The sequence below is a fragment of the Strix uralensis genome, chromosome 1 (assembly GCF_047716275.1).
Source record: "Strix uralensis isolate ZFMK-TIS-50842 chromosome 1, bStrUra1, whole genome shotgun sequence".
NCBI classification, from domain to species: Eukaryota; Metazoa; Chordata; class Aves; order Strigiformes; family Strigidae; genus Strix; species Strix uralensis.
The window spans coordinates 82,084,441-82,101,313 of record NC_133972.1 but is presented as its reverse complement, the minus strand read 5'-3'; the positions used below and the strand labels follow the sequence as shown (position 1 = coordinate 82,101,313).

Below are 16,873 nucleotides of genomic sequence, written 5' to 3'. Positions count from 1 at the left end.
AGTGACCTGCACTGGAAAAGAGATACGAGCTGTAGATGAATTGTAACAGAATATTCCAGGAGATGATACTTGACTTTGATAGATTTTCAGAGAAAGAGCTGCCATTTCTGTGTTTGTGCAATGTATGGCGGGACCCTTACCTGACGTCTCTGCCCTGCCAAAATGTGAATGAAAAATAGGATTGCTTGTCTGAGGAGAAGATCTGTCTTTCATACCAAAACTTGGCAATAGACAATTTCTGTGTGAATGGTCTCAAGAGACACTTCCCTTGTAAAGGAATCAAGTGATGGATGATGCATCTTGCATTTTAAACACTATACAGGTTCAAGCACTGGAGTATTCTGAGCCCATGCCTACCACTGTGTATGTCTGAGTAGTTTGCTTGCTTTTTAATTGTGGAACTAAAGAAGGTTTGCTAAGTAGGGCAGAACCATTAGAAAATGCTAACTGGTTTCCTTCTATAATGCTCTTTCATATTTGACTGCTACAGGGTGAAATAATGAAGAATTTTTTGGTAACAGATCAAAAATTCCTTTCTTGTTTAATTGAAAGTGTTTAAGAGAAGAAGGTCATTGAGAGGACAGATTTCAAGAAGTGGTATTTGCATTTGATGATGCTTTGGAAAGAAACAGAGCATATTATGCACGCTTTTAAAGTATATATGGTGAATGCACTGCCAAATCTGTGGAATTTTATAGGCAGCTACTGTGAACAGTAATAGCAGTAAATGAATCTGCTTTTTACCCATCCTGAAACTAGCACTGTAAGCTTCAGGAGATCTTTTTGCCTTTTCAAAACTTATTTCAACATAGTTTTGGCCCTGTCAGCAAACCTCTGCTGTATTAGTGGTAATATAAATTGTCTTCCAAACCCTGCAATATTCTACACAAAATTCAGAACCTGAGTGAAGAGAAAGCAGGCACTACTATGTGACAGAGTACCACTGGAAAAGAAAAAGGAACAAATCTGTGAGGACATATAGAGAATACCTGGGGAAAACATGCAAACATATTCATGAGAAGATCACTATAGCAGAAATGAAAAGAGAACAAAACCTCGGTGTGAGGTGATGTATTTCGAGGGTGAAGGGAGGCCAGGTTTTGAGGATGGGGAAGGAAGGCCAGGTTTAAGAGGATGTTTGTGAGGAACAGGAGAAGATGCTCAGAAACAGAAGGAGCTTGAATGAAAGAGAGAGATTGGGAGAGACATCAAATTAGAAAGAAAAATGTCTTACAATAGAAAGAGATAAATGGGATTTTACAGGAAAATAAATTAGCCAAGACATGGCAATATTTTAAACAACAAAGAAAGTGAGAAAAATTAAATATCAAGGAAAGTGAAGGATGAGAGAGAACGAAATACTGATGTTTAAAAGAAAATAAAATAATTGTATTAATTTTATTGATTTCTTGGAAGATTTTGTGGTGGATTGGATGTCTGCTCTGAGAGAAAGTGAAAGATAGAATAGGAAAAACTATGATTTTTTTTTTCCAGGCTTTCCTGTGCAGGAAATGTAATAGGAAGTTATTTTTATTAACCAAGATCAGAGAACATGCAACAACAAACTACCAAGAATCGTGTGGAAAATCCGGTTATTTTTCCAGTCAGACCAGAAGAACCTGTGGCCATTGACCAGCTGGAGCCTAAGGGTCAGATTATTAAGCAGCAGGATCAGTGAACTGAATGGCTATTGGAATCTGTGCGTCTTTAAACACACACCAACCAATTTACAGACAAAAAAAATCTTGAATGCCATGTAGCTGATATTTGTAACCATTCATTAACTGCTTTGCCGTCTGTTTTGTCTACCTAATCAACACAAAACGTGGATTTGTTTGATTTCATTTGCAAATGTGAAACAAATTGATTTTATGGAGATACACTGCTTGCTGAGCAGTATTTTTTCCACCAAGACACTCAGGTTACACTGGCCACCACAAACTGATGATGCAGAAGAGCCAGAACAGTGAAAGCCTTGGATAGACAGAGGGGAGTGTCTTTCGCAAAGTGTTTTGGAGGTTGTCAGGTGGAATGCACCCCTCAGTTCAGCGTAGCCTATGCTGAGTGTGCTGAAAAGGCTTTATCCTTTCAAAAGCTGTGAGATGCTGTGGCAACAGTCAGCCCACATTCCTAACACGCTTGCAAGGGACTGCAAGACAAGGGAGTGGGGAGCACAATGCCTTTATTTGCAGCAAGAGCATGCTTTTCGTCTGTAAAGGAATATTCAGCTGACTACCTTGCCTGGACTTAACCAGTGACCAGTGTTTTATCTTAGCAGTCTTGGTTGAACACACATGCAGAATAGAAATACGTTTGTTTATGGGCAGGAAATGCATAAGCCTTTTAATGGATAAAGCGTGAGTTTGAAGCATTAAATGTGACCTGCTTTGTTGTATGCCAGTACCTGTAAAGGGTTATTCTTTGTAGTGTCCTACTTGGACTCAATCACTAAAGCTTTCATCAAAGTAAATCTGATTATTTTGCACATGGTTTTCCTGAAAGGATGTTATGATTTTCTAGATGTTTGGTGGCTGGTGATAAATTAGGCTTTTATGATGTCATGTGAAAGGCCACTGCTTGGACTTCCTTCTCTATCAAGCATGCTGGAGAATACATTGGGGACGTACACAGAATCAGAAATTATCCTACCTTGTTTTATTTTAACCCTTTCGTGGACCACTGCTTGCTTCATGACTAGAGGTGTTTGGGCAAGGATAGCTTCACTTTTGCAGACAGGACCCCCACGGTATCCCGTCCTGAGTCCTCTCCATATACTGTGTTTGAAATTGATTTCCCCCACACACACACCTTGGGTAACAAAGCCTCAGCTCATAAGGTCACTTTAAGCCTTCACAGCTTAATTTCTTTCCATATATTTTGTCTTGAAAAGGGTTTTCAAATCAGATGGAGATTTTAGTGAGAAATTTGAATGCAGTGGGGGGTGGAGTGGAAGGGGATGCATCCCATAAATCCCAAAACCAGGTTTGTGACTGTATAGAGGAGGCTGCTTCTAAAAAGCCAGCCAGCAGTAAAAGGCAGTACATAACTGTTTTGTCCAGAGAAGTGGCAGCTCCCTTCTTCATACCCCGTACCGCAGAGAGGAAGTATTTTACCACTGTTTTTCAAACAATGTGAAATGACTAACCATCTTCCATGTGAACGCTTTTGTATTAGTTAATCCATAGGGAGAGGAAGACAGGAAGACAGAAGTATCCATCCCCTCTCTGTCCTTTTCCCCACAAGTCTTACCGCAAGCTTCAGGGGGACAGAGGTTCATATATCAGTATAACAGGTAAGGAAGGGAGTGTCATCTCTCCTGTCCGACCTGAGTCACAACCAAGCCTTCAGAGTAGCGAGATGAGCACTGAACACAGGGCAAAGACACCAGTTGCTGTTGGGTGGGTTAGAATTTTTCAATTACATGTTTTTTAGATTAAAAATGACATTTTGAGTAAATTGATATTTTTATTAGGGCAAATATAACAGCACACCCTTCCAAAAAAATTTAATATAATTTTGATGTTAATGTAACAAATGCGTTTTTTTTCAGAAATGTGAACATCCATAGGGGTAGTAAAATCACCACAAACGGTGCATCCTGTACAAGATAAAGAATTCATCCTATGGAGTAGTAATATCCCACTAATCATAGACCTGCATTTGTTAAATTGCTGCTTAATGCTCTAAAGGTAGATAAATATCTATAGGTAGGTAGGTAGAATACCAAATCATTGTTCTAATGTTTATTGTTTTGTTGCCTATCATTTGGTATTTGACTAGCAATGATAACTAAACCTATTAACATTTCCAATATACATTATTATAAATAAAGTATTTTTTAGTGTAAGAAGAGAAGAAACAAAGTAGCTTTGCAGCATGGATTTCTGGGGTTATCAGTTTTCCTATTCATCTTGACATGTCAGTCAATAAAGACAGCTAACCCTAGGGGCCATATTCCATTTCCAGTAAGAAATGCAGACGTTACTGCACAATAAACCCCACTGAAATCAAACAGCTTCAGAGAGTGATTTCCTGATGTTTGCAGAAAATGTAAAGAGTAGGGAGCAATGAGAAAAATAATCAGAGTGGATTAAAAAAAATGTGAAAATTGCATTTAGGAATTTTAAAAGGAATTATGCTGTTGCCTAAATAATACATACCGTGTGTGTCAATAAAACCATGTACAATGAAGACATGTTCATATTACTCTCCCCCCAAAAATTGTTGTCAGAGTGGAGAACAGGCCACAGTGAAGCAAGAGGCAAACCCATTTAATAGTGGACGGAAGCAGGACTTGGAGGTACCAGTGAAAAGAGAAGGAAAAGAGAAGGAGCTGCTCTCCACCCATATGAAAGAGGTTCATCCCTCACAGGGTCTTGTTTTTCAGTGATGTGAAGGTGACACGTGGGCATCCTCTCTTATCATCTGGCCAGGGAGCCTGAAGAAAAGTGCTCGCATACAACCTCCCCAAAACATCTGCTGTAAAGAGAAAATGCACAAATGCTTCTAACCTATATCATGCAAAATCCAGGTTATTCAGACACCTCTTTATGCACAGGTTAGCTTGAAGAATGCAAGAGTTGGCACACACATCATGTCCTATCATACAGGGCAGTGACAGCCAATGGGAGTGGTACCACCTTTAACCAGCATTTGCAAAGAGCAATTCTATTTTGTTAGAGAGTTGGAAAAGCTTAGTTTGGTTCCTAATAACATTTAAGTATTAGTTTGAATTTTAGCAAACTTGCTCAAGATTTTTAGTTGTGATATGTGCGTTTGGATGACGGGGTGGGTATGCCGTATCAGAAAGAGTGTGTTTATGTGTCCAGTGCTAATACATGAACTACCATAATGATGGTCTGTACATGGCAAATGGAGTGGGTTTGATCTTCCTCTCCTCCAGAAGTTCCCTGCTTTTTCAGCAGAGGCATTCCTGTAAACGAGAAACGATCTCGCCAGTCAGAAGCCTCTTTGGCATTTTGCAGAGAAGTGAGCTGAGGTTACAATTACACTTGCATCCAAGCTGGGGAACACTTTCCAGGTCTTCCCAGGAGCACAGAGTTGGGCCTTGGGGCAAACTGAGAGGGAGGGAAGCACCCGCCTCGCTGCAGCCAGCTGTGGGAATTTTGCTGTTTACAGCAGCGGGGCTTTCCCTGCTGCAGGGGGAACACCCTTGAGCCTGCCTCACGCGTGGGATCCTGAAAAGCACCGGTGGCCCAGCTTGCAGCGGGATGCCCTGGCGCAGAGCTCCGCCGGTCCCCGTGCGGGGCGGCTCCTGAGGAGCGAGCTCAGCTCCGGATCCAAAGCGAGTGAAATTCAGCGCTGGCTTCAGGGATATCGGGCTGCAATTCAGGAGGAATTTTATCTGGCTCGAGGGACAGCGCTGGCCAAAACGTTTTCTCAGGCTTCGCTTGGCACATGGACAGCTAGACGTGAGTAACGCTGCGAGGGGCCGCCGTGCCTGCAGCCCCGCTCGCCCCGCGGCTGCGCTCTGCACGTGCTCCCGCCCAGGGACGCGCCGGCTGCGGCCTCGCGTCGATGAACCGGGGCGCCGCCTCCGCCAAAGCGATTAGGGTCCGGCGACGAGGCTCCCGGGGCACCCGGGGCCAGCTCCCCCTGCTTCGCCGTTTTATCTGCGGTGTCGGTGGGGCTGCCAGGGCCGGCGCGGAGTGAGCCGGTTTCCCCAGAGCAGGGCATTGTTCCCGGCCTGCGGCCGCCGCGTGGCCCCGCCGATGGCCAGTACCGCCCGTCGGCGGCTTCCTGAGCAGACCAGACAGCTCGCTGTTTGCTTCGCGTCCCTTATCACCCCCTGTCATTGACAGAGAGGTCTGGCTTCAGCTTCAGTTTGGGCTGATAGGCAGCGGCGAAGTGGAAAAGGCGCAGGGGAGGGAGGGGAAGAGGAGGAGGAGGGAGAGCAGCTCCATTCTTATCGCCCTAATGTTTATTGCTGCTCTGAGTTCATTTGCCTTAACCCTTTGGAAGCTGGTGAAATTAAAGATTATCAAATCGATAAGATAAAGCTGCTGTTCCAACACCCCTGGTTCCTGGCGGAAAGGCAAAGGCTGCACTTAGGTTTTATTGACTGTGCGGCTTGTGTTGACGACTTATTGCTGGATTACAGTGGAGTCCCAAGAAAAGACCTTACCTTAAAGGTGCCCGGCACTCACAGCCCACCAAGGTCCGTCGGATGTGCAGGGCCTCAGCGCCGTGCAGAATCGACCCTTTCCTCAAGTCGTCCTTCCTTCTCCCCTTCCCCCTCGACATGGTTCTAGTAAAAATGGAGCTTTCTGAACAGGGAGAGGATTTGCATAGGAAAACATGCTAGGGGAGAAAAACATTATGCCTCTTATTTTAAATGGCATTTAGTTATACATGGGTTTCAGCCTATTGGTTGCTTTTGCCTTTTCCTGTGGTTCTTTGCAAACAATACTGTCTTTCTGCAAAAGACTGCTGACCCAAGAGTGGAAAGCAGTCTGTTCATGCTGCATTAAAACAAATTTAGATCAGAAACCAAATTCACTGGCATTCTTCTATTCCCTTGGTACCCTAACTGCTCCACAACTTTACTTTTCTATGAACAGTGGAAATAAAAAAATGGAAACTGAGCAACGACACATTATGGCTCGTCTTAAATGCCTGAAGATGTTTACTGTGTTCCTTCTTAGGCTTGGTCTTTGCTCATTGATATATTTTATCTTCAGTCTCCTCATATTTACTATGGAGATAGGAGTCTCTTGCTTTACAATTGTACCTTTTTTTCCCCGTTACTATAGATATTATAACAAACACTACCCTTTGCAAAGAAATCAAGCCAGCGTGCTCTGCCTTGTGCATCTCGAGCAGTACTTAGAGCAGTGCACAGAAGATGCAGGGCTTATTACTGTGACTCCTTCTGGGGTTTGACGTGAGCCTAGCTGAACCTCACATTAAATTTTGCACCAGCAAGGTGCGCATTTACGGGCTCTACAGCTCTGATTTAGTGCAACCTTACTACTTTTCTTAACAGAGTGCTCAGGGAATAGCTCAGAAACTGCTCTCCAACGTTGCATCTGGGTTAAGACATGACATCCCTGGACCTGGTGGCAAGTGCAGGAGAACACTGGGGGATGAGGGGTAAGGGTGATGGTAGGAGAACTGCCTAGGCAGCAACACATGCAGTCTCCTGGCTATTTGCAACAAACCCTTTAACAAGGCTGTTCTCTCAGCAATGAGCTGCAGCAGATACCCATATATACTGTGGGGCTGACGTTACTACCGAGATGTGCTACGTGAACCCTCATTAAAAATTGCTATGAAAAATGCTCCGAAAAGGGGAGACTATTTCATATGATAAACTTTGATATATATGTTACTGAGATATAACTTTTTAGCAGGGCCTGTTGCAGTAAGACAAAAGGTAATGGCTTTAAACTAAAAGAGGGTAGATTCAGACTTAGATATAAAGAAGAAATGTTTTACGGTGAGGGTAGTGAAACACTGGAACAGGTTGCCCGGAGAGGTGGTAGATGCCCCATCCCTGGAAACATTCAAGGCCAGGTTGGACGGGGCTCTGAGCAACCTGATCTAGTTGAAGATGTCCTGCTCACTTGCAGGGGGGTTGGACTAGATGACCTTTAAAGGTCCCTTCCAACCCAAACTATTCTATGATTCTGTGATAATGGTGAAAACACAAAACTGCAAACTAATGTTGTCTAATCAAGTAGCATGTTTATTAATTTTTCTTTTAATAGGATGAATTAAAGCTGAAAGGCGATGGTTTTAAGGAGGAAATAAGGAAAATAAAACACAAGCAGAGTTTGCAGGAAACATTGGCCCTTAGACTCTTGAAATTCTTCCTGACAAAAGTTCTTGAGCAAAAAGACTGCAAGATGAAACATGCAGACCAGAGCCTCCACGGAGCTGGGTCTGTGCTCTTTGCTTATGGGAGCTCTGATGTAACAAATCATTTTCCTAGCAGACGTGCTGATTGTGAACGTAACCCTGGCCACTTTTCAGATGCAGTAAAACTGTTGTGTGCTTAGATCAAGTCTGTTTATTGTTAGAGGTAAAGCCTTGTCTCTGCTGCAGCGAGTGGAGCTGGGCACAATTCCATCGCAGGTGTTTTACTGAGGACTTGATCTCAGTTTTATTCTGGTGTAAGAGAGAGCAAAAGCTGGTGCTCAACACCAGCTTCAGTGAAGGCACATTTTAAAGGGAATCAACTAAGCTGTAGTAATAAAGGAAGCCTTGGCCTTCTTTCAGGCACACTATCTCCTTTTTCTCACATTGTCTTGAGGCTTTAAATTTTCAGTTAAAGTTAATTGAATGAGACGGTGATACATTGCACAGTGAAACCAGATCAATCACTGTGCAAGTCAAAATAGGAGTCTTGATGACACTCAGAACAAGAGCTTGGGAAATGTGATATTTACATTAAAATATTTTACATTTTTGTCTCATGGTTTTAAAATCAAATTTAAAAATGCTTTACCACATTACATAACAAATTTCTCTCTGCTTATCTGTATGTATTTGTGTGTGTGCATTTGGACAATAAAACTGAATAATCATAAAATCAGATTCAGTAATAATGGGGTATTTTCTACACAGTTACACAGCCTCATTTACAGAAAAGGTAAAACAGTAAAACTCACATTGGATAAACTTGTTCTTTTCTCTGAGAGGAAGCCATATGACAGTGAGGTGCATATAAAGCCACAGAGTTTACTCTCATATTAAGTGGCAACAGAGAATTTGACTGCTGTCTCTTCCATCTTCCTTCCCTTTAAATATTTACCTGAATGTTGTTTCCAACTCTTAGCTTGCAGGTAAAACTTGTCATTACTATTCACTTATGTTAACTGTATTTGCATGGAAAATAAGGGCTTGTTCCTCCCAAAATGGATAACTAAAAGCAAAGACTTAACTTTGTGTTCATGATCTGAGTACTGTAAAAACAACAGAAAGCCTTAATCAGTGTTTTCAGGTTTGCAAACTCTCAGCTCAGTATCTAAATCCTCAGGGTTTTCACAGAGTCAAAGGGCTTTGTTTTCCTGTCAGTATGTAAAGCACAATGCCACAGAAAAAGTTATCCTGCAGGAATACAAAACATGAAGTGGTATCATTTTGTCAGGTGCCTTTTCATCAGGAATAGGGATACTGGGCAGCTTACATTCAGCAGCGGCAGCTGTTTTTGGAGAACACCACCGCCCCTCCCCCCCCCCCCCCCCCCGCCAAAAAATCCAGGGTTTCTCCAGTGAAATCTCACCTCATCGTTCTTTGCTTACTGATCTGGTTGTAACCCCAGAAAATGAAGCCCTGACACTGAAAAATCAATACACTTTAATGACTGGCATGCCAGAGGGTTTTTTGGGTTGTGAGGTTTTTTGTGGATTTTTTCCTTTTGGAAGCCTGACAGATGCATCTCTGGTTTCAGTGAAAGACTTGAATAATATAAACAAGCAGTCATTCTGTTCCAAGAGAAGCTTTTTTTAATATTCTTATTTTATTGTAATTACCTTATTGTTTTCATATTATGAGCTACTTGTAGAAAAATACAGGAAACATGACTGCAATACAATCCTTTAATCAGGAATAGCTTTGTTCCAGTCATCATTTCCATTCAGTGTTGAAACTTTGACTAATAAGAATACAATCAAACCTTGAATTTAGATGTAATATGGTGTTAATATGGTTTTATTTGATCTCTGTACCTAGTAACTTCTGTAAGAGACCCTTGTAAAAGTGCCTAGGAGACATTTTGTCCGTATTGCTATTTTCAAGTAAATCTATCTACAAAATAGTGTTTCTCAAAAGTACACAAACTTCTTCAGGAGAGACATTTAAAATCTTTTAACCTAAGTCAGCTGGGGAATTTGTATTATCATATATATTAAATCTTTTTTTTCTCACAGATTATGCCATAATACCTTTACTGCATCATCCTTAAAGCATGTGAACTTTTAAAGAAAAAATACTACTTTTTATACTTAAATGAATGTAATATGCTAGTTGTTTGTATTATCCCTATGTATAATCCCGCACTGCAAATAACTTCATTTTTACTGATTTGCAACCTCCCCCCAACCTTATTATGGCCTGTTCAGCAGCTGAGTGTTAATGTTTTTGAATGAAGGGCTGGAATTAGGTAAAGTATTTTTTTAGATAAACTGTTTTAACAGAAAGCATTTGTCCAAGAAAGTTAAAAGACTGCTCCCAAGCTGTTCAAAAGCAGAATGCAACTGCATACAGCAGACGGTGGCAATTCATTCTGTTTTTCCCGGTCCATTTTTTTCAAATGGGAAGCCAGTACTGTAGATAAGGCTTGGTTTCAAAGAATGTTTATGATATAAAGATTGTGGATGTAAAATTATTACTTACACAGCATTTATAAAAATGAAACTCTAAATTTTATGATATGACTTTTATGACTTAAAACTAGGTGGTATTAAAACACTTCTAGCTAATGGCTTGAATTAGGACTGAATAAAAGGCAATTGTTTTTATACTGAAATTATTATTTTAAGACGGATTTCCTTGTTTCCAGGCACATATATACACATGTATATAATGTAAATTAAACTGAACTCCAGATAAAAGGCATACCTCTGTGAGCACATTAGGGTCTGATCCAAATTTTATCAAAGTCAGTGGGCGTCTTTCCCATTTCAAAACAGATTTTGCAATCCATATTCACATGACCCTCCAGGGGATCCCTCAAGTTGATGCGGTTTTGCATGACTTGGCCTCAGATGTCTACTGCAGTTTCTAAAAACCCATTATAGGGCTGCAGTAGGAAATAATTTAGTTTAATTTAAGGAAATCGTGGCATTTTTTATTTTCATATCATTTTGTTCTGATCCATCTGTTTACTCCTTTCTGAAGGCAGGCTGAAATGTTTTTAGCCTAAAGACTGAACTAGTAAAAATGCTGCCTGGAATAGTCTCGGCAGACGTGTTTGTTCCACATCCCCTTCTTCGGTGCAATATTTCCTTTGGTGGATTTCCTCTGCTCCTGGAAGCGAGCAGTCTAGCTTTCTGGAGCACAATTATGAAGAATTTCCTACATTTTACTGCACAGGATGAGGTGATTTTGGAAGTTAACATGAGCTGAACCACAGATGCACAAAAGATAGCATCTGAAAAATGTAGTCTGCGAGCAGTAGAGTTAGAAAAAAATCTACAGCCAGAAAATGCTCGTTAGCTCCACCGCTGGCCAGAGAGTGGAAAAGGGAGAAGAAAGGAAGTCCATGCATTTTTCTGGAAAGCCTGCTGCGTTACCACCATAAAGTCAAATGCAAGAGCAGAATTCAGCCTTACTCTTGTTCTGCAACAAAGTTGGTTTTGTTTGGTTTTCTTTACAAGTAGACAGGTGCGATTTTAGTATTTACTGCTACAGAGAAACGAAGCTTGTGAGGAGAGATGATGTATTTTATTAAATCAGCACATACAGTTAGAAAAAGCCATTTAAACACAGTATTCAAATTTTAAAGGAAGATACAGTCAGAGTTTTCATACAGTTAGGAATGCAGTCAAAGGAGCTTTTTTCTTTGTTTAATTTTGTTACATTATTTTTGATGACTGGTTGTAGGATTGTTTTGGTGTGGTAGCACTTTAAAGAACAGTAAGGTGCGTATGACCAAAGTGTTGGTTTCTGTAATGGTTTCAAGATAATTTCTTTTCATTTATGAGATATTTATACTTTTCTTTGCATGTGGATGCTCAAAATATTCTAGAAAAAAAGATGTAGGCGTTCAAAAGCTCTATGTTTACTACTGCTGCATGTAGTTACCCATATTCATAACAGTCTTTCAGCATTGTCTGTCTGTGATCACATTTTTATTTGAAAGAGACTAGTTGTCATGTTTGCTCGGTGATTTACATTATTTAAACAAATGGGGGAAAAAAGAATTTGAAACAGCTCATTCAATAGCATGACTAAGAGACATGACAACTTATAAAATGTTCACCATTATACGGCCGTAAGGCTGGAGTTCAAACCCCACGCACGCACAAAAACAAAGAATAACTCTTTCCATCTGAAATAGCCTGGTGAAAGGATGCTGCCTCCTGGTGATTTATAGGCATATGAGCTTCCACTAAAATTGCATCTTAAAGCAAAATATTTTGTCCTCAGAAAAGTCCGACAGTGGTTCTGCCACGCTCAGCTCGTGGGGGAGGCGTGAGCAATGGGAAGGCCATCGAGGTGGAGAAGGTGGATGCTTTTCACAGCGCCTCTCTCTTCTTTTCCACAGGATTTTCTGCAAGGGGACTGTTCCAAAGCCAGACAAAAGCTGAACTGGAAGCCGAGAGTCACATTTGATGTGAGTGGCCTTTCTGGCATGCTTTGTACCTGCCGGGTGTTCGTGTCCTCTAAAAGCAATCCATGGGGGAGGAAAGGGAGGGGGGAGCCTCTGTGTGGGGTGACTCGGGCACACCGAGAAATCCCATTTTTGGTGACCCTGCCTGGATTCTTGCTTTGAAGCCAGCAGCCACCGTGGGAGCGATGGGCACCTCCGGTGCACAGCAGCACACCGACACGCACATTGGGGCCAGGGCCCAGGGCCACTGCAGGAAGAGCCCAGCAAAGCCCTGGCCCCTCTTTGTCCTGCTGTGGGGGGCTCGTCGTGCTCTGCGGTGCTTCCAACGTGCTGCTCATTCGTCCCCTGCACCAGGGCCCTCATCTGCCTCTCTCCCTCCTTGCAGGAGCTGGTGAGGGAGATGGTGGACGCCGACGTGGAGCTCATGAAGAATAACCCCAATGCCTGAGCCCCGGCTGGGCCCAGCGGGTGCCGCGGGACCCGTGCTGGGGGTGCACCCCATGGCCAGCACTGCCACGAGCTGCCAGGGCCGGGGCGGGTGGCCGCCCCTGTCCGTGATGGTTTTATTGCTGGCCTGCTTGTACGTGAAAGCCCAGTTTTATCCCCTGCTCCATCCTCCACACCCTTTCAGTGCCTCTCACCCCGCAGATCATCCCAGGGTCAGCCCTGCCCGGGCCACCTCTGGTTCCTGCCATTAACTGAGGAGGGGTCACACACACGCACACACCACCACCCCCCCCCAGCCAATACTGTATCTGAAGTACTGATCGGCCAGCAAGCCCACTGATTTTCTTTTTTTAATTAAAACTCATCTTTCTGTTACCTAGGTCCTCCAGCACATTTTTAGTACTTTTTCCCATTTGAAAAACAAAAGCATCCCCTGTCCCCCACTTCCTCTCTCCTCCAGCAACACCAGCAGCAAACCTCTGGCACTAGCATGGGCTCATCATCCCTCCAGCCCTTGCTCCACGGCTTCCCCTTGTCTGCCTTTCCTGAACACTCCTTGTTTTTCTTTCCTGCAGCCTTACCTCCACCCCAGCAGCCCTTTTCCACCACTCGAACTCTTAATATAAAAGTTTGGATAACTTGATATAACTTGCAGTGAAATCGCCTTTTGACCATGCCGAATTAATTCCTAATTGCTGGAATCGCTTTCAAACCAGTCAAAGGGGGCTTGTAAGCGTTTTTCAGATCTTCATTTCAGAGTGTGCGTGAGTCACAGAAAGCCTTTTTGTCCAGCACCTTCCCGATCCGGGGGTTTGCAGTGTTTTGATTTTTGCCCCCCCCCCCCCCAAATCAACCCCTTCCTTCCTCTTCCTGCTTACTATAATTAGACCTCGGACGGGAGCTTGAACCATCTCAAAAGATGACTTAAGAAATAAAAACAAAATAAATAAAAAAGCTTTTAAAAAAAAAAGAAACTTGAAGGTGAGTAAATATTTTTGCACTTTTCATGCCAAGGTACCCGGGTTATCCAGAGGTCGCCGAGCCCATACGTTTCCCGTTGGTTTAGGATCTTCCACCCACCAGTTACTCCCATCATTTTAGCTTTATGCCTCCAATGAGCGAAGGGCGAGATACCCGGGGGGGGAGATACACAGCAGATACGTCTTCTCCGACTGCACCTCTTGCTTTTTTACTTTGTATTGGGGAGGACACCCCGGTTAAAAGTGGGGCGATGGGGTGGACAGGGTGCGGGGCTGAGCACGGAGCTGTGGGCCGCAGCCGGCAGCGCTTTTGTGGTGGAAATGTTGCGGGGCGACGGGACGGGGCTGGGGAGCAGCCTACGAGGAGCCGGGCAGCCTGAGAGCGAGGGAGAGAGGGCTCTTTGTGCGCCTGGCAGGAAAGGCGGGCCTTTGCCAGAGGCGCAGCGGAAAATGCGCGGCGCGGAGGGGCGCGGAACGGTGCTCGCCCGGGCAGCCGCTTCCTTCGGGGTTGTCCCCGCGGGAGCGAGGAGGAGCGCGGCCGCCCCAGCACACGGGGAAAGAGAAACGGGGGAGTCCCGGCCGCTGCTTGGGGTCCCCTGCTACAGGTGCGCGGAGTGCGCGCCCTCGCAGCGGGGAGAGGTGGGGGAGCAGCGCAGAGACGCGTCCCTGTGGCGCTCCCTCCAAGCAGCGCCCCACGCGTGTGAGGCGCTCCCGCCCCCACGCACAGTCTCCGCGGCGCGTCGGGGCTCCCCCGACATAAACCAACGCCGAGTGGGTCGCGGAGGCCCCGTCCGTGGGAAGGCCTGGGGCTCCCCGCGGCGCGGGGACGCCCGGCGTCACGCATCCATTGCCACTCACCCCCTCCCGCGTGTGCACCTCCACGCGTGGGTATATTCATACAAAGCCTCTCGGGGTGCTTTTCCCCTCGAACGCGTACGACTCCGCGGCTGCGCCTTTTTCTAGAGCAAAATAACAACAACCCCCCTCCCCGTGGGTGCGTGTCCTTTGCCTCAGCTGCCCTCCCCTGCAGTGTTCGCACCGCGTGGGTCCGCTACACGGCCCCAGCGGTGCGCGCTCGCCCCCTGTGCCGCGGGCACCCACCCGCGCTGCGTGCCGCCGCACACCCTCACGGCCGAGGGGGTCCCCCTGTGCGCAGCAGTGTCCCCCAAAGCCCTGGGGCCGCGGAGAGGGGGGCGAGGTCCGGCTGCACCGCGGACTGTCCCCTTCGCAGCGCCTCGGACAAGCAGTCACAGGCTGCACAGGGTGGCGGATCTTTGGTGGCGCACCTAATAGTAATACTAATTAAAAAAAAAAGTATTAAAGCGCTTTTATGACAAGGTATTTCTGTATTGCTGGGAACTATTTTTGCTTACAGTGATTCACTGGGAGGCTTGCTAGTACAGCTGAGTATTAGTTCACACATCTCTGCAGAGGGCTGGGAACTTTTACATAAGCTGCCAGCTTTCCTTCGACCTCAGGGTTTTTTTCTTTGGCATCTCTAACTGTGGCGCATTCAAGAGAAGCATTTTTATTCTCCGTTTTCGGTCTCTATATTGGGGAGCGAGCGGGAAAAGGGATGGGAAGGCAAAACTTGGTTCTAGACCAAGCAGTCCCTCCGCGGTGACCTTGTGCTGGATGTCTTTTTGCTGCTTTTGTAAAAAAAAAAAAAAAAATGCTACTGGTCGTGACAGGACAAAACGTGCGTCCTAGCACTGCCCCGCCGTTTTTTACAATTTGGCAAGGTCTGAACTGCTTCTCGGTTGCCTCACCACCGCCTTCCTGCCCGATTTTGAATTCCTCCTGAAGTACCGCTCTTTGCAATGACCACGGGATCACTCGTTTAAAACGAAATAAATAATTTTAAAAAACACGCGGCGACTTAGGGATTTGATACATGTAGCTAATACACCAGTTACAGACTAATGTTCTGTACATCCGTTTAATGTGTATGTCAAGCGCAAGCGTTTTGTGCGTGCAGGTACGGAAAGATACAGCCCCCCTCTGCCTGTCTCATGTCTCATCTGGGGTCATTACAGCTTCGTTCATTTAAAAGGGCAGCTCCAGTAGTAAATAACCGAGCATGCCCCCGTGTCCCGCGCTCTCCACAAGCGTCCCACCACCAGCGAACAAAGCAAACGCCAAGGTGGGTTTTGCTTTCTCTCCCCGGCACGCCCGAGAAACGCCGAGCCCGGCGCTGCTCGCCGGTCGCTCGCCGGGGGGCCCCCGCCGCCTGCTCCGGGCCGGCCCCCACCTGGGCAGCCTGTCCCACAGCGTCGTGGGAAGGGGAGAGGGTTACCCCGCGCCGCTACTCCGGGGAGAAGCGGGATAGTAATGGCAGTGCTGGGGGCTGCCCGGGCGTGCGCCCCGTCGGGAGGAGGGGGTTCAGGCGGGCAGGGAGAGGAGAGCGGGCCCAGCTCCTGCCCAGCGGGTTGCGGAGGGCTGCGGCCCGCTCGGAAGAGCCGGCCTGGCCCTGCCTGCGGCTCCGCGCTCCGCAGGGTCGGGAGTTACGAGCAGCTAAGGCCGGGCTCGCTTCCCTGCGCCCGTCGCCTGTCAGCGCCGCCGCCGCCCCAAATCTCGCAGCCGTAACTCAGCCCCTCGCCTCCGCTGTGCAGGCCGCTGCCCGGAGCCCGTCTTGCCGAAGGTAAAAGTGCCACGACAACCATTATTATTATTATTATTTTGTTTTTCCCCCCTCTCCTGAGGCCTTTCAGGGGCGCTCGGGACCACCGGCCACTCGCGGGCTGCAAAACCCCCGCAGGGAGGGAGCAGCGTGGCGGAGGCCTGCGGCGGGGTCGCCCCGCAGGAGCACAAGCCCCCGTCATCCCTGTCAGAGGGCCGGGGCGGGGGGGGGGGGTTCGACCCTGCCCCGGGGCCCGCCGTCGGCGCGGCCGGCCCGCCCGCCGCCCTCCTCCCCGGCCCCGCCGCGGAAGGCCGGCGAGACAAAGCGACGGGGGTTTCCTCGGGGTCGCGGAACAAAACCGCCAGCGCCACCTAAAAATACACCTCCTGCTCGCAGCGCCTGCCTGAAGGGTAAAAGCAAAGGGGGGCTGAGGGGGGGAGCAGACCCGCTACTCGGGCACGCACACGCCGGGGTAGGTCGGCGGTGGGAGATGGCTCCGCGGCCAGCTCGGGTCGCTCACGCAGACGG

General features: G+C 46.4%; 1 protein-coding gene across 3 annotated transcripts in view; it reads left to right on the top strand.

The window, feature by feature from the left end:
• GMDS (GDP-mannose 4,6-dehydratase) overlaps positions 1 to 13,719 on the top strand; it is a 427,595-nt gene extending 413,876 nt beyond the window's left edge. For all 3 annotated transcript variants that reach the window (XM_074873260.1, XM_074873271.1, XM_074873280.1), the window contains 2 exons: positions 12,233 to 12,301; positions 12,684 to 13,719. In XM_074873260.1, the coding sequence (XP_074729361.1) occupies positions 12,233 to 12,301; positions 12,684 to 12,746 (132 nt within the window). In that variant the 3' untranslated portion in view covers positions 12,747 to 13,719. The remainder of the gene's footprint in view (positions 1 to 12,232; positions 12,302 to 12,683) is intronic.
• Positions 13,720 to 16,873: the final 3,154 nt, after the last annotated feature.